This window comes from Castanea sativa, chromosome 11 (assembly GCF_040712315.1).
Source record: "Castanea sativa cultivar Marrone di Chiusa Pesio chromosome 11, ASM4071231v1".
Lineage (NCBI taxonomy): Eukaryota > Viridiplantae > Streptophyta > Magnoliopsida > Fagales > Fagaceae > Castanea > Castanea sativa.
In genome coordinates, this window is record NC_134023.1 from 17,046,930 (window position 1) to 17,065,646 (window position 18,717).

General features: G+C 34.8%; 1 protein-coding gene across 1 annotated transcript; it reads left to right on the forward strand.

Annotated features, from left to right (window-relative positions):
* Positions 1-6,018: 6,018 nt before the first annotated feature.
* LOC142614684 (kinesin-like protein KIN-14Q) lies at positions 6,019-12,575 on the forward strand. The gene is made up of 17 exons (XM_075787243.1): positions 6,019-6,286; positions 6,383-6,451; positions 7,222-7,811; positions 7,919-8,087; positions 8,195-8,262; positions 8,352-8,562; positions 8,643-8,719; positions 8,829-8,928; positions 9,030-9,128; positions 9,207-9,383; positions 9,475-9,760; positions 10,198-10,359; positions 10,461-10,676; positions 10,775-10,812; positions 10,970-11,133; positions 11,249-11,374; positions 11,483-12,575. Exons 1-17 carry the CDS (start codon positions 6,181-6,183, stop codon positions 12,329-12,331), a joined length of 3,507 nt encoding a protein of 1,168 aa, XP_075643358.1. The 5' UTR covers positions 6,019-6,180; the 3' UTR covers positions 12,332-12,575.
* The last annotated feature ends 6,142 nt before the right edge of the window (positions 12,576-18,717 follow it).

Consider the following 18,717-nt stretch of genomic DNA (forward strand, 5'->3'; position numbering starts at 1 on the left):
TCTACTATTATTTAGGACAAAAAGTACATAAACCAGAAACCCAGACGTAGTTGGTAAGGCATCCTGTTGCAGCTATGCAGTTATTGGCAGTACACCAGTGCCAGTAGTGGTAGTAGAAGATCAGCCTTCCCCCCTTCTTTAACCCTTTCTCTTCCGAACTTCTTCTCCAAGTACTTTTCGAAATTACAGATTTTTAAAACTGTTACTACTTTTTATTTTCAATAAATAACCTTTTGAATTTCATGACTATTAGATTTTCGTAATATTTAATAATCTTAAAATATGAATGAACGGATACTGCTATTTGGCTATGTTGGAAGACAAAACTGTCCTCTTTGCTTATTGTCTTCTTCTGTGATTCTACCTGTGGGGTCAAAATACAAATAAGGTAAATGAGCGTCACAGTTTATTTGTAAATTAGGGGGGAAATGGTTTACAAGGGGAGAACTACCAAGAAAAATAGAACTATAATAGTCACAACTGAAACTGAAAAGGAAAATGAAAAAGCTCTTTCTATTCTCGCCAGATGGACTGAGGTGGATGCAGTAATAACGCCAGAAATTTTATTCAAACTTCAAAGGGGCCAAACTTTATATATAAAAAAAATTCTTAAGTTAAAAATTGTAATATAAATTGATGGGAATGATTTTTTGTGAACTCCAATATCGTCCATGGAGGTCGTCCTAGAGAAAACCAGGAAGATTAGAAACCTCGTCCATACAGGAAGGTGCTTGGACGAGATTAACATGGTCATGTGACAGAACCACTGTCTCGTCCAAGATTCGTCCACCTCGATCTGAATAAGGTCGTCCATGGAGGGGACGACCTTCCATAGAAATGACACTCTCGACTAAAGGATCTCTGGACGAGGAACCCTGGACGAGCCTTTGACACTTGGGAAAATTCTCGTGTACGAGTAACTCCGAATTACCCGTATAACCTCCAGTGACCGTTATGTAAGAAAAATGCAACTCCTAAACGGTTGTGGAAGTTATACCCGAACCCTTACACCTCCTCAAATCCAGGGGAGGTTACAAGTTTGATAACTGTTCTTAGGACACTATATAAACGCTCATTCAGGCAAAACAAATGTACGTTTTTACTTTTCCCAAAAAGTTGGAACTTCGAAAAGATAGAAAGAAAACTAACTTTGCAATCAGAGGATTCTTAGCTGGCGACCGGTCACCTTTGATCGCTTTTCTTTCTTTTTCAGGCCATCGAGAGAGCAAGTAGTCATTTCAAGTCCGAAACATCCAGCCTACTGATTTTCTTGACATCATCAGAAGAAATAAGCCCTTAGTTTGGATTGATGATCAAGAAAGCGAGGAAAAGGAAGTGCCTTGGTGAAAATAGCAGGAAGTTAATTAGAGATTGAGATTAAACGAACTTGAAAAAATAAGAAGTGCTACGTCAACAACATTTTTATAATACTTTCACAACAAACCTTAGGTGGTAAGTTGTTACTAGTTTTAATTTGAAGCCACCACTAGAATTACTTTTTTTTCCACTAATAATAACTTTCCACTTAGAATTTGTTGTGAAAATATCATGAACATAACATTTTCATATAAAAAAAGGCGAAAACACCATTTTGGTCCCTACATTTTGAGGTCACAGTCAATTTGGTCCCTACATTTTGCCAACAGTCAATTTAGTCTTTGTTTTTTTCAACTTGTAATTAATTTGGTCTCTACCATTAACTTTTAACGGAAAATGCCTACGTGGCAAATGGATTGTACAATTGACACATTTAATATTGAAAGATTAAATAAAATGCTGATATGTCCAAATTTTATTCGCCACTTCAGTGATTAACTGTCAAAAAAATACACATCAAAAAAATAAAATAAAAAATTACAAGGATGAATTTAAGGAATTAAATTAATTAAGTAATTTTTCAATTTTCTTTTACTTTCTTCGGAACCAAAGTGCAACCCTGATACACACAACCAATTGAAATAATCAAAATAGCTTACATCTTCATTTCTCATTCTCACCTCCACCGGCCACCTCGTAAGTTTATATTGTTTTAATTGAAGTGAATGAATTTCATTGATAAAAGTAAGCTTTCATTTCCGGATTGGCAATGTTTAGAAAAATGATATTTGTTTGATTTTCTTGGGAAACAAACTTGTTTTTAGTATTGAATTTTCCAGAAAACACATCAAAGACTTGTTATTATTATTATTATTATTATTATTATTATTATTATTTACACAAGAAGATCATTATTATTGTATTAGCGATCGGATCCTCACAAGCCTCGATTGGATCAAATCCGAAAAGGATCATCAATCTCTGGCTCTGGCATATGCGCACTGCGTGTACGAAAGATCAAGCTTGAAGACATGAAGGCCATTAGGAATTTCACAGATCTTTCATGGAACTGTAGCAATCTTCTGGCAAAACCATCTTTATCTGAATCAGATGTGTTATCTATTGATGAATTGGTGTTGTCAGATCTGGTTTTTTAGGCGGATTTAGATTCGTTTTGTGTAAGGTTCTGATTCCTTGAATTGGGATGAAAAATTGTGTACTGGGTTGGTGTTTGGTTGTCAAGAAGTCCAAGAAAAAGTTAAAATTTTATTGAATAAATTTTTATTTTGTTTGGTTAATTTAATTCTTTAAATTTATCCTTTCAATTTATTTTTCTGAAGTGTATGTTTTTTTGCCAGTTAATCACTAACATGGCCAATAAAATTTAGACATATTAGCATTTTATTTAATTTTTTAATATTAAATGTGTCAATTGTGCAATCAATTTGCCACGTAAGCATTTTTCATTAAAAGTTAACGGTAAGGATCAAATTGACTACAAGTTGAAAATAAAATGGACTAAATTGATTGTTACTAAAATGTATAGACCAAATTGACCTCAAAATGTAGGAAACAAAATGGTGTTTTTGCCTTAAAAAAAAAGCCCCATTACTTAAAAATTGACATATCATTATTTCATTAAATACTTGGGCAAGAAAACTAAAGGAAGTTAACAGAGGAACAAATAACGTTCATTTTTTTTAAGTTTAGAGACCAACTAGCCTCATCACACGCGCAAAGCATATGCTATAAAATTTAAAAATTTTAAAAAAAAAATTTTAAAGTATGCAGAATGACTGACTTTTTGAACAGAGTTTCCCTTATCAAATGAACAAGAACATTACAAAAATTTATCAAAAATAAAACTTTTACACTTTGCATTTCTTTTCTTTTCTTTTTTTCTTTTTTGAAAAACGAGGATATCTAGACCTCTTCGGGTATTTGACTGTTCTCTCGAGTGTATGCAGTCATCATCCCATCCCACACACATCAGATTATTATAGGAAAGAATCTCATAGGAGTGGCCCCATTTCCATAATGTTGATGAGAGAAATATCATAACATCTTTGGAACCACTAAGATAACCCCTGGGGGTTTACACTCTACATTTCTAACAAAGGAGACCTGGGTGTTTTGGTATTCACACGAGGACCACTTGATATGGCTGAACCTTTTGCTATTGAAGAGGTGTGTTGGATGCATTGGCTTGGTGAAAGTCTCTCAACAGTTGTACCTCCTCCTCCTCTAATAATTGAGAAAGTTGGTTTTGAATGCCGTCATAGATAAAAAGGTTAAGGGTGTTCCATATGTAATGGTGTGAAAGCTTTTGGAGTATATTTTTGGTTAGAGAAAAAAAGTCATCTAACATTTTCTAGGCAATGAACAAATTACAAACTAACCAACAAAATTGAACATAATAAATTTGCAAACAAAAATTAATGAAAAGACCTTTGAATGAATTATGGAATGTAGCATCTGTTGGAAAAACTGGTTTTGTATCTCATACAAAACACATAGCGGAAGCAACAAACAATGATCTATTTCATTCATGATTGATAATGTGCACTATGTAAATTTCAGAATTTAAGAACAAGATAGCGTACCTTGGTGTGGTGAAATTCAAAACCAAAGATTGAAGTACTCGAGAATACTTTTAATCTTCACTCCAATTCCACTTTACGCCCAAGATGTGTGGTCTCTCAATCAGTTTTCAAAGGGAGAATGAAAGTGTGTCTCACTCTCACATACACACCATTTCTTATATCACTATTAAAAAATTTGTATGTTTCTCCCTTTATAACTAACTGATTATCTAATTGAGCTGGCCTATTAGGCCTTTCCAATTGGGCTTTAGTGTGTGGCTTGGAGTGGAACTAAAATGGACCAATAAGACACTAGCTCCAATGGGCCTTGGGATTTTCCGTCAACTCTTGACAAGTCCAAAGTTACCATTAACTATATTTAATACCACTATATAAATATAATTGCACTCTAATCCTTATTAACAAATTATATCCCAAGACTTTATTATACATGAAACTCCTTGGTAAAATATTCGTAGTAATACAAAGTCATAAATATAGACTGCCACTTTGAAAATTACTACATCTTAATCCTTGAATACACAGTTTAATCCTTTAAGTTATTCATCATATCTTTACTAAAGTGGTTAGGCCTAACACTCTGAATAACCAAACTCAATAAACTTATCTCAATGGAATATTTTATATCTCCGTTAAGAGATTATGAATTCCATCTTGAGAATATATGTTCCATCAACACTAAATGTGGGTGCTCAACATACTGATGTTTTGACCGTTACTTTAAATCTCACTCCTGATATATCAAAGCAACCTACACTTCATGATCAGGTCCATTATTCTCTCAGGATTAAGAGTTCTTGCAAATAGAAGTCGTGAGATTTATTATTCATTTGACAATCGTTAGGAGAATAATAAATCTCATAACGGTCCAGTTTAATATGTTTTAACTCTATAAACATATCAACATATCAACTAGAAGTCTCTACTTCCATGATCAAGACAAATCATCTTAGTTGATACGTTATAGTCTTCGCAGATGAAATGTCCAATTTCATCACCGACTACGAACTATAAATTCTAAGTTTACAAAGAATTTGTGACTTATATTTTTGTGACTAAATCACATAAATCACATACTATGCATCTCATGGACTATATGATAATGTCCAAATATTCATGTTACCATTATTTTAAATAATAATAAAACAATTTTATTAATCACAATATTATACATAATGTCATACATAATATCATACATAGCATCATATAATAGAATTTAAGGGCACTAATCCTAACAGCATCTAGTTAAACAAATCACCCAAAATTCCAAGAACCCTTGCTTTTCTCTCACGTTTTTGGAGAAACATTAGGAAAGAACAATATACTAATTTCATTATCATTTTGTTGAAACCAAAAAAGTAGAGATAGAGAGAAAGAGCCTACCCAATTGATCTTATATTAAGGTTGTAATCCAAAAAAATATTCAGTGATTTAATGTAAAGAAAATCACTAAAAAAATGAAACTACATAGTTTTAAAGTCATTAACGAAACATATCTGGCAGAGGCTAACAGGGAGACTGAATTAAATAAAATTGAACCTAAGAGGACTAAATTAAACCAAAGTAAAGTTAGAAGACATTATTGAATTTTAAATAAAGTTAGAAAGTGCAATTTGTAATTTAGCCTTTTTTTTTTTTGTCTCTTTCAATAATTCAATAGTTGGAGTGGACGAATTTAAACCTTAAAGATGTTCATTCTTGGTTGAAATCATTAGATTGTGTCAAATTGTCAATTGAACTAGGAGACTTTTGGTCTATTCTAAGATCAATCATGTCATCATGTGCAGTAGAGTGGCATTGGGGCTCATGGGGTCATATATAATGCCTCATGAGTCATGAAACAAAATTTTCCTGCTTGTATTAAAGCTTGGGCTAATGAATTCGGTGACCATTTTTCAAGTCCAATGTCCCTCTCTCCATGGCCGAAAAGTTGTTTCAGCCCAAAAAGGAAAAGGACTCCTATTTTCCTTTTTGGGCCCCATTAACATTATGCACTTTCAAATTTCAAAATGGGCAACGGTCATCTATTCCAAATAACTCAGATTCATCCTCAAAACGAAATCAACGGCATCCCAAAAGCAAGTAACCAATACTTTCCCTTTTTACTCTCTCTCTCTCTCTGTAGAGATTCAAAAGCATTTGAGTTCTTTCTTTCTCTCCCTTGTATTTTTCTCTTTCTTTTTTCAAAAACCCAACTCAACTCTTTTTATCGCTCTCATTCAAAAAACAGTCATAAATACATTTTTAAGTTTTAACAACAATGGAGGAGGACGGTAATCAATGGCATGACCCACTTCTTCTTACCGACGTTTCTTGGCAAAACCAAAGCTCCAGTTCTTACTCTCACTCACCCTCTCACTCTCACTGTAAGTTCTTTCAATTTCACTTTTCTCTCTCCTCACAAATCTTTTCATGAACATTCTCTCACTTCTTAATCTCCCTCTCTTTCATTTCTTTTACAGACAATTCGCCTCCTTTGCCCAGCTATCATATGCAAACTTCTACTATGGCTGATCAAGATCCATATGAGGGTAATGTGGCTAAGATCTTTGTACTTATATAACTCATTTTTCTTTGCTTTCTCTGCAATACCATGCTTTAGAATTGTGTAATGGGTCAATTTCAAAATTAAAGCTTGGATGCTATAAGTAGGCCAAAAAATCCAATGACCCATTTGACAATTTTGTGGCTAAGATCTTTGTACCTGTTCTTCTACTCATTTTTCTTTGCTTTCTTTACAAAATCGTACTTCAGAATTGTGTAAAATGCTAATCACGATAGTGGGTCAATTTCAAAATTAAAGCTTGGTTGCTAATTAGTAGGGGGAAATTCTTATGACCCAGTTGATAATTATGTGGCTAAGATCTTTGTACCTATTCTTCTACTCATTTTTCTTTGTTTTCTTTATAAAACCATGCTTTAGAATTGTGTAAAATGCTAATCATGAAGTCATGATAATGGGTCTATTCCAAAATTAAAGCTCGGATGCTATTAATAGGGGAAAATTGCAATAACCCAGTTGACAATTAGTGGCTAAGATCCTTTGTACATATTCTTCTACTCATTTGTCTTTGCTTTCTTTACAAAACCATACTTTAGAGTTGTGTAAAATGCAAATCATGGTAATGGGTATGTTTATTTTTGGGCAAATTTTTAAGCTTGGATGCTATTAGTATGGGAAAATTCCAATGAAAAATATGTGATTAATGGTTAAAATTAATGGGGTCGTTTTCACTTTAGGGTGTGTGTTTTCAAATCTACATTAGGGTCATGGTTTTTTAATATGTAGAACTTTTTTCAGGTCGGTCCATGTTGGGATTTTCCATCACATCTCCGGATTTGGTTATTTGTGCCGGATCACCAGATATTCCTGGAAACATCTATGGAGATTCTCAGTTTTTGGAGAATAAATGCCATCAGAACATAGGGAATTCTATAGAGCTATCTTTAGAGAACGGCATCAATGGGTCTGAAATTGTAGATGTCCCTAAGACCCCAGCTGTAAAGTTCTCTACAACATTGTGCCAAACATTTAAAGAAGAATTGTCACCCGGGGCCTCTTTTGAGCTTCATCCAGAGCCCTTAATGGAGGACGGCTCGACAAGAGATCAACTTCCAGTATTAAGCATTAATGTGGGGTCTAAAGATAAGGCTGTAACTTTAGGTGATGTGAACTTTTTGGAGGACAATGATTTCGAGGGCGGTGATATTGTAAGGACAGACTGTATAGGTCTGCCGCTGTACCAGTCTGCGCGCTCTGGGAACCTTTCATACCATTTTCGATCATTGGAGTCTGGCAATTATGTTGTTGATCTTCACTTTGCAGAGATTGTGTTCATAAACGGCCCTCCCAGGATGAGACTGTTTGATGTCTATGTACAAGAGAAGAAGGTTAGAAGCCATTGAAAATGAGACACCAATAGATTTCTTTTCAAAAGAAATGGTGAATTATAAAGAATAGTTTCTTTATCTGACACTGTCAATTTATTGTTATGCAGGTTGTTTCCTGCCTGGATATATATGCTCGTGTAGGAGGGAATGAACCTCTAGTTGTCTCTGGCCTTCATACTTTTGTTGATGATGAAAAGGGTCTGTCCATTAGATTGGAAGGAGTGATTGGGCGCCCAATTCTCTGCGGCATTTCCATAAAGAAAGATTTTCCTGCTAGTAAGTTGTCTTGTTCTTACGGGTCATCTTGGTTTCAAATTTTGTTCTACAAGTTGAGATTCAGCTAGTCCTTTTCCAAATTCTGACGAGTAAAAGTTTGATGTCAGATTCCAGAGAAGTTGAATTGCTCAAAGTCATGGCAGAGTCTCAAGTGGCAGAAAGTGAGCCACCCAAAGTAATACCTCTTTCCGAAAATGAGCAGTTTTTGATTAATAAGAATAAAAGCTAGGATGACTTATTTATTTATTAACAATTCCATTGTAGGATAATGGTGACTTCAATGCGAAAGGAGATTATCAAAAAGTCCAACAAGATTTTCAGTGTCAAAAAGAGGAACTAGCAGAGACAAGAAGAATGTTGGAGGAACTTAAGAGGGAGAACCAAGCTAAGACAATGGAATGCCAAGAAGCCTGGAAGTCTTTAAAGGAGCTCCAGAATGAGCTCATGCGCAAGTCAATGCATGTTGGATCTTTGGGTACGGAAATATCTTTCTGTGGGTCTAGGCTGTTTAAATGATTGCAAATGCTGTATTGATGTTTGTTTGTTTGTTTGCAGCTTTTGCCATTGAGGGGCAAGTGAAAGAGAAGAGCAAATGGTTTTCATCATTGAGAGACTTGACAAGAAAACTTAAGGTACTGAAACCATAATTAGTGCTTCAGACAGGGAAAATGCTACTACAACTATGTTTCTTTGATCATATATAAATAGTATTTTATTGCTTTAATAAATGTCATTTAACAGCTCTTGAAAATGGAACACATCACACTGGTGGAGGAGGCAAGGGAATATAAGAAGTGTCTTGAAGATATGGATGAAATAAGGGCTACCATCCACTCAGCAAGTAATTTAGCATGCTCACATGTTCTAGTTTCCAATTACAAGTCCATGTATGAAATCCTTTTTTTAAACTCTCACTGTATTCATTTTTCTTTCTGGCATTAGTTAACCAGCGACTAGATTTACATGAAGACCTTAAGATTAAATTTATGGAAGGGGCCAAGGAACGAAAAGAACTTTACAACAAGGTTTTGGAGTTGAAAGGTAAACTGTAAGTTCGATATGCAAACTAGCCAGATTACCGAAGGAGAGCTTACTGACATCAATTGTGCTTACTTGCAGGAAACATAAGGGTCTTTTGCCGGTGTAGGCCTCTAAACACTGAAGAAATTTCAGTAGGAGCTTCAATGGCTATTGATTTTGAATCTGCTAAAGATGGTGAACTCACTGTAAGATCAAATGGGGCCTCTAGAAGGACCTTTAAGTTCGATTCTGTATTTGGCCCTCAAGCAACCCAAGGTAATTACAGGTCAATTTAAGGGAAAAGGTTGATTATTTGGATTAATCAATAGCACATTTAATGCTGACAATGTATTTCTTGTATGTCTAGCTGATATTTTCCAAGACACAGCTCCATTTGCGACCTCAGTTCTAGATGGGTACAATGTCTGCATATTTGCTTATGGGCAGACTGGAACAGGAAAAACTTTTACAATGGAGGGTACAGAAGATGCTCGGGGAGTAAATTTTAGGACTCTCGAGGAACTGTTTCGAATAATTAGTGAGCGACAGAAGCTATGTCGATATGATGTATCTGTAAGCGTCTTAGAAGTCTATAATGAGCAAATACGAGATTTGTTGGTCTCAGGAGCTCAGCCTGGAGTTGCTGCAAAAAGGTAAGCCAGGAGATGGTTAGCCATTTTCCATGTAATCCTTACCTTTTCCACTCAAAACTGGTGAAGGAATGGTTGTATTTTTCTTTGTAAATTTCTGAAATTTTTATGTATATGGTTGTGCTATCCGCTTGGAATTTAGGAATGCGTTCTGTGCCTTTAAAAGCACCAAAAAAAAAGAAGGAATTTAGAATTTTCACTAGATCTTGAGAAGTTGCTCTTTTCCCTTGTATCAGTGGCGCTTAACTTACCTGATTAATTTTAATTTTCCTTCAAATTTGACAGCTTGAATTGGTATTTTTGGAAGTGTAGTGATTCATCAACTTGTAGTATGTTAGCTTTTACTGCTATAACATTGTTTACCGCTCTAAAGGCAGGCAAAGTCTGAGATTTTTAAACTAATACTAGTATTTCTTTTCCCCAATTTGTGGCTATTGTAGGCTTGAGGTAAGGCAAGTGGGTGAAGGAATACATCATGTTCCAGGACTGGTTGAGGCACATGTTAACAACATGACTGAGGTCTGGGAAGTTCTACAGACTGGCAGTAATGCAAGGGCTGTTGGCTCAACCAATGCCAATGAGCACAGCAGCCGATCCCACTGGTCTGTTTATCTTAACTTTAATTGATTCACTCAAATTTATATTTGAACAATTTGAGGTAAGAATTTTGCTGAGGGGATAGACTGGTTGTTTCATAATACAGCATACATTGTGTGATGGTGAAGGGGGAGAATTTATTGAATGGGGAATGCACAAGAAGCAAACTATGGTTGGTGGACCTGGCAGGAAGCGAGCGAGTGACCAAGACAGAAGTGCAAGGTGAACGACTCAAGGAAACCCAAAATATTAATAGATCTCTTTCTGCACTTGGTGATGTTATATCCGCTCTGGCAATGAAAAGTCCTCACATTCCTTTCAGGTTATAAAGATACAGATTAGCATTTGCTTTATTTAATTAACTTTAAATGTCATATTAGACTAACATGCATACTTTTGGTTTTTTTTTTTTTTGGTTAGGAACTCCAAGCTCACACACTTACTTCAAGATTCTTTAGGTACTTTCTCCAGCTTCCCCAAAGAAGTTTTATTTAAGATTTGATCCTCCTTTATTGTCCTCTATCTCATTGGCAATGATTCAATCATCATTGCCAATCTTTTAGATATATGTAGAAAGGAAAATGGATAGCCTGACAAATGGATTTGTATTGTCAGGTGGAGATTCCAAGACCCTAATGTTTGTACAGATCAGTCCTAACGAAAATGATTTGAGTGAGACCCTCTGCTCACTGAACTTTGCAAGTAGAGTGAGAGGAATAGAATTAGGTCCAGCAAAGAGGCAGATGGACACCAGTGAACTTCTGAAATACAAACAGATGGTATAAGAGTCCTCATATAAGCAAGTTCCTTATATAATCAGATTTATGTCAAGTTATCGTGTTTAATGTTGATTATATTCACCTACTGCATTTCAAACATTCATCAATACTTTAGGCTGAGAGAACCAAGCAAGATGTAAAGAGTAAAGATGTTCACATCAAGAAGTTGGAGGAAACAATTCATGGAATGGATTTGAAGATAAAGGAAAGAGATCTTAAAACCAAAAACCTGCAAGACAAGGTATTGTATATGAAATAGTCTTGGAATGTGAAAATACTATATCTTTTTCTAGAAACCAGGGAATTTACATGATTTTTTTCCTTAGTAATAATTGGTTTCATATTGAAGGTTAAAGAATTGGAATCGCAACTGCTAATTGAGAGAAAGCTAGCTCGTCAACATGTGGATACAAAGATAGCCGAGCAGCAACAAATGAAACATCAGCAAGAAGAGCAAAATGTTGCACCAATGAGGCTGCCACTTGCAACTCGACCTTTAGGAAGTCACAAGAATCTAAATGAACCAGTGAACAGTACATTGATCAAAGACCAAGTAAATCTCACCCGACCACTTTCAGAGAACAACAGCTTCAAACCACTGATGCCCATTCAACCAATTGATGGCTTTGTCAAATACATTGATCCAACAGAGAAGGAAAACAATCCTGAGACAGCTGAACAACCCCTGATACCAAAAAGAACTGGAAGAGCCTCTATGTGCCCAATGGCCCGACGTATACCGGCAGCTCCTGCTCCAAGGCGCAACTCTTTAATCCCATTCCCAAGTGTACCAAGCTTAGCCCCACTCCCACCACCATTGCTACTTTCCCCACCACATGAAGAAAAGAATGAAGATACGGACGGTTCTGAAGCTAACTGCTTGCATGAACAGACACCTTGTGAAAGTCCTAAAAGAATAAAACTTGGAAGTAATAAGAAGCTAAGCAGCGTATTGAGACGAAGCCTCCAAAGGAAATATCAGTTGAAGTCACCAATGCAACATATTAGAAGAGGTGGTGTAAATGTTGGGATGGAGAAAGTTAGAGTCTCTATAGGAAGTAGAGGGAGACTGGGAAATAGAGTGCTACTTGGCAATACTACAAGAGTAATACCAAAAGAGTCTCAGCACAAGCAAATTCAAAAGGGAAAGGAGAGGGGTTGGAATGTTGGTGGAACTATAGGGAGAACGGTTATTTAAAAGTGCATGATGTTTTTATTACAAACTGACAATTAGAGGTTGTTTTCTTGAAGCCTGCATCAAGAAAAATAGAGAGTTGTGTGGATTGTTTGGGATGATTCCAATCATCCATTTGAATCCTTGTAGTACTAGTTAACCTTAAATGGATTTATTGGTGTACATATTTTAAGCTTGGCATTGGTCTGTGACACTATAAATTTATTGTTCGCAACAAAAAAAAAAAAAAAGAGTTACTGAATTTGCTTTATCTATGCATAAAGGTCCGGTGGTTCATTTGCAATCCTTTAATTGAATTCCTTTTTTCCCATGAGATCGCCAAAGCATAGAAAGCAATTCTAGGAAGGTTTATTCTGCTTAGGGGTGCTTCTTGATTAGTGTAATGAACAAGATGGTATTAACTGTAGGTTTGGATGCTGATTTGGTAGTATTTTAAGAGTGTTCGACAAAATGGTTAACTAGGTTTTACACAGAAAAGTTTCTATCAAGTGTTCCTATAACCTAGATTAGACAGGACACGAACATGATGCGACATCATTTAGTGCATCCAATGCATGGAAGAACTTGACATAGGTCAAACATTTGCATAATCATTAGTGGAGTTGACTGGAATTGTTGGCAGCTAGAGGGCTACTCAGTTTGTGGTGGAGTTGGGCTTCTGTCAATCAATTTTTGAAGGTGATTCGGGACTTGTGTTTCAATCTCTCACTTTGGATAGTTCTCCTTGTTCGGCACATTTTATTAAAGACACTCATACTATTGCAAGTTCATTACAAGCTCATTTCTTCTCTCGTACTAGGAGGCAGGGCAACACTATAGCCTATGCCTTAGCCAAGAGAGCTAGAACATCTACTCCTTTATTAATTTGGATGAAATTTGTCCATGGCACTTTCCCCAGACATTTTCATTTTGTAACTGCAGATTTACCTGTTTTTGATTAATAAGTAATAACTACAGATTTATAATTTAGTCTATGTTGTTATTTCTTGGATAGAAAATATTGACGTAGCAAACAACCAAAATAAAATTTTTGTTTATTGCCACATTAAGGGATAAAGTGAGAAACTAATTTTTTATTTTGGCCATTTGTCACGTCATTAATTTTGATCCAAGAGATGACGGAATGGACTAAATTGACATGACACTAAAAAGTTAAGAACCAAATTAAAATAAATGTAAAGAATAGGGACTATATATGTAGTTTACCCTAAAATTTATATATATATATATATTGATAGATTTATGACAAAATTTATATTGCGGTGGTATGTTATGATTAGTATTAATAAAAGTGATTTCAACAATGGGCCCATATAAAAATAATAGTTTTTAATCATAACTTACCACATTTGTGAAAGAAAAATTATTAATAGTTTTGTGTGCCTAACATTAACATTTTTTTTTCTAAAATTTAATTTAGTCCATTAATTTATATTTTTAATTGGCTAATTGGTAGAGGGAAAATGTAGAAGTGGCATTATATGCAATGGTGACTCTGAGAATTCTTTTAAGGATGGTGATTAAAAAACTTAAATAATACAAAATCTAATAAAAAGAGAATTTGATTATAAAAAAAATATATGAAGTTTTACAATTTTCTTGTACAAACAAAATTAAAAAGAAAAAAATGGGCTAATGAGAAATTAAATGAGAACTAAGAATGCTGAAATGAGAGTAAGAAAATGAGAAAGAGTTGATTCTCAAAAAAAAAAAGTGAGAAAGAGCCCAAAATGATGATAGAAAAAAGAAAAATGGAGAGAGAGAGAGAGAGAGAGAGCAATGAATGATACATGTTGCAATTGCGAGCCAAGTCCTTGATGAGTAGAGCTCCTAGCGTCATCGATGAGAACTCACAGCCAAAACCTCTTTCTTGGTTCTGTTTTTTAGAAAAATATATATAATTGGAGCTTATTTGGTTATTTTTATGGAATTGGTCCAACGATTTAAAAATATGCATGATTAGGGGGTTTTTTTTTTATTTTTTTATTTTTGAATGAGTTTTGGCTTAATATTTTGTTCATTTGTTGTTGTTTGGTCTAATCTTATTGTTTTTAGGCTTTTTTTTTAATGTTATTTGGGCTCATTTTTCTTATTACTTGAACTTTTATTTATGTTGCTGCTTAAGGGATTAACTATTATGTATGGAGGGCCAGTATTATTTTTGTGAGTAATGCTATAAACACAACAAAATGTCACAACAATTCCTTCATTAGCATACAAAAAATTTTAAATTAGAGATTAAAAAAGCCCAGGTGTGATTTGACATGTTAATTTTGGAATGTTATGAAATTATTATAAGTTGTGACATTTTATTGTGTTCCTAACATTACTATTATTTTTATTGAATCCAAATTCTTGAGAAGTTGAGATTATCAACTCAAGGTGGTCAATATTTTTTTTAGGGTAGACAAAACATGCTAATTTAAATATAATTATGTTATAAAAAAATATTTTTCCAATATAATTCTTTTTTTGGCAAGTTAAGGTGATCCTGTGACCACCTTGACTTGTATGTACAGCCACCCCTGACTATTTCTGTAATAACTAATCACATTAACAATTATGAAAAAAAAATTAATGTGAATTTTAACTTCTTTTTTTTCTTTTTTTGTCTAAAATTAAATTTAGTCCCTTAACTTTTAATCCAATTGTCAAATTAGTAGAGAGTCATTATAATATTGATGTTATTTCAATCATAGCTTACTATAACCATAATTGCAAAGATAAATTGTAAAAGTTTTGAGTGCTTAAGCCTTAACTTCAACTATATCCCATTAAAAAAAAATCAACTTTTCTTTTGCTTGCTAGAATTCAATTTAATCCTTAACTTTTACTTCAATTGCCAAAGAGTCATTAAGATTTAATTTTTGTAAATTTAGTCATTTCATCCAAATTTATTATCGATACAATACATTCCATTCAATTTATTTCAATTTACTCATTCTATTTCTTTTTCTTTTTTTAATTCAAACAAATGTGTAAAAACAATTTGTCTGTGGACATACCCAAACTCATACTCAATTTTACAATAGGCTTCAGTGCCAACTTGTGATTAGATTTCAACACTTACATGCGAACCACCACGGGTACATGTTGGATAAAAAATTCAATAATACAAGTTCTACACACCTCGTCACAACTATCATATATGTTAAACTATGAGTGGTGGTAAAAAATGGTGGGTCTATATAATAGTGATAGACAACCATTCATAGTTTGTCATGTATGACAGTTATGACAAAATTTGTGTGAAAATGTGTGGTACTAGGCTACTAGCTTTATCGAAAATGATATGGTTTAGATAACAGTGCACTAAAGTCAATACTATATAAACACTGATGCACTAGATTGAAGCTTAATCATATTGAAAAAAAAAATTTAGATGGACCAATCATAATATGATACTCATTCACGCCAAAACTTATTACACACATGTATTGCTTTATAACAAAAAGGGTGGGCTAAACCCACTCAAGAAATGTTGTTCATAACAATTCCACAATAAATCTTAAGTAGTATGTTATTATTGGTTATTAAATAGACGAAAAAGTAATTTCAGTAGTGGATTTATATTATAACCAATAATAACCTAGATTTGCTGTGAAAATTTTGTTGAGTTACCATTTCTTGGGACCAAATTTGCCAAATAGCTCAATTTTAGCAAAATTTTAAGAAAAATGCATACAGACAAAGTTATTTAATTATGTAACGAACTAGAGTTAAATAACTTTGTCACATGTTGCGTTTCACCTAAAATTTTTCTAAAATAACTCGAGTTCAAAAAGGACAATGTTATTTAATTATGTAATGAACTTGAGTTGAGCATCCCAGCAGTAGAGCTAAATTTTTAGCTTTTCAGCTATACAAAAAGTCACTTTATTTATTTTACCTTCTCACATCCTACAACTATGGAGCTATTTTAGCTTTTTACACAAAAAAATAATATAAACACTACAATAAAATAATATTTCATTTAACCACCAAAACACAACCACAACTACCATCAAACCCATAAAAATCACTACACAACCACAACCCGGCTGTGCCCATCAAAACTAGTGAAGAAGAACAAAAAAAGAAAGCAGAAAAATCAACGCTGAAACACAAGCACAATGCACATTCATGGACACCGCTTAGCGAGCTTGGTGAAGTCACTTTCAAGCTGTTCTTCTCTACCACAAACCTTCCCACACAAAACCCACATAGCATAAACCATACCCACACCAAAAGCCCAAGCTTTTTCCCCATCTCCCTCATCCAAAAACTCAAAATAAGAACCCAAATCAAGAAAACTATTTATTGCGTTTTTCCTCAAAAACCCAACAAATCTATAATTCAGATTGCAATAAATACAGTTTTTTTTTAATTAAAAAAAATATAAAAAAAACTCAATTTTGATAACTTAAAGCTCTTATTTTTATGTAAAATTTTGATTTTTTTTTAGAACCCAAATCGAAATTAAACTTTTTTTTTTGTTTTGCACTGTAAAAAGTTATCAGGGTCTAAGCTAAAACTGAAGAAAAGCAACAGAAGGGATTGTGGAGGAAGAAAGAAGAGATGGAAAGGTAGTGAGGAGAGAGACACGGAGAAAGGAGAATGAAATGCAGAAAGAATTATAAAAAAAAAAAAAAAAAAGCAGTGTGAACACAAAATTTAAAATAAAAAAATTAGCTTTCAGCTATCGTGCACAAATATGCACTGTAGCAATGAATAAAAATTTTACCTTGCTCAATTCCTGTAGTATGGATTTTTGTATCTTGGTGCAATTAAAATAGCTAAAATAACTCGACTATGTATCTAAATAATTTTGTATCATGTTGCTTTTCTCCTAAATTTTTTGCTAAAATGGTGCTTGTGGGGACACAATTTTCAGACCAAGCCCAAAATGTAAGGGATCTTGGCCTAGTGAACCCAGTACAATAAATTTGTAGAGAGTGGGTCAAAGAGCTAGGTTTTAGTGATTGGATAATAGTTAATATGGTTTTGGATGATGAGCCAACAAGAATTGAACCCGGTTTGTGCGAAAAAGTTGGTTCTCGGCACAGTCCGAGGAGCTCTGTTCTAGCGTATATTGGATGACCATGGTTACAGGAGTTGTTGAGATTGCTATAGTGCTTTCTCTTCTCCTTTTTTCCTCCTCCTCTCTCTGGGATCTCTACCCTTATTTATATTACATCTCTCCTTTCATCCTTACCCTACATGTGGACTACATGTAGACAGTTGATGGTTTATGCTGATACTTGTCCCATCAGCCCCCTCTAAAAGTCTTCTGGGGTGGTTGTAAGGCTGCCATAATACTGTTCAGAGGTCACTTCCTCATTAATGCAGTGGTAGCAGCTTCCCCTTAGATATTTTTGAGCCCTTATCCCTCTTGTACATTCATGGTGCTCGTTGCTATCATTAGAACTTCCTGAAAGGTCATCTTTAATCATTAGGATCTATACTTAGATTTGCGTTTAACTTTAGTCCGAGGAGATAGTACTCCTCGGACTCGGACGACCCATGCTTCTCGGCCAAAACCACATGCTCTCGGCCAAATCCCAAAATCCATGACCCCACAGTGCTATTTGCAAATTTGGCCATTTCTCCACTTCACTCTCCAACCAAAACCCACTTTCACTTGGACTTCCACTTCCTCCAAAACTCTTCGTTTGAATTTTGAAATATCTCTTTGTGATGGCGCGTCTTAGAAATGGAAAGTGCGTTGCTGAGAAGGAGGAAGGAGTTGAGCCAGTGAAGAAGAAGAAGCGTGGTAGAGCTAGAAATGCAGTTAATCAATGATGATGCTGAAAATCGTCAGTAAGTCACACGGTCTTCACGTGCTCCCGATGGAGAACCTGCACAACACAAAAGCTGAAGACCTTAAGAGAAGTACCAGTGTGGTACCGGCCAAATACCCTCCGACGGTCAAGTTAGAGAAATCTCTTGTTCGCAACTCTAGAATGCCAGAGCTGGGGTGAATAATGCGTACCTTGATTTGTGAAGGTTTTGGGGTATTTATAGTAGTGTAGGGTTGACATCCGTGCCTTGGCCATGAAGTCCTTTCCTTCTAGGATAGAACCTCTTGGATTTTGTGTATCTCATAGAGTTCTTTTCCTTGTAGGATTCTTCTTGATTAGGGTTAAGCGTGTGGCGCAAGAACTCTCCTTATACACGTATGCATGGAGATCAAGCAAGGCCACGTCAGACCCATCAGAGATTCATATATCCCCTTCAGCTTGATATCGTCAGCTTACTGTCGTCAGCATACTACCTTCAGCTCACTATCGTCAGCTTACAATTGTCAGTTGACTACCTTCAGCTTATCGTGCCTGAGATGCAGCTGTCAGGTATGAGGTGGAGTCGTAGACTTTGGCACAAGGTTGAGTGAAGCTGACAACCCTATTATG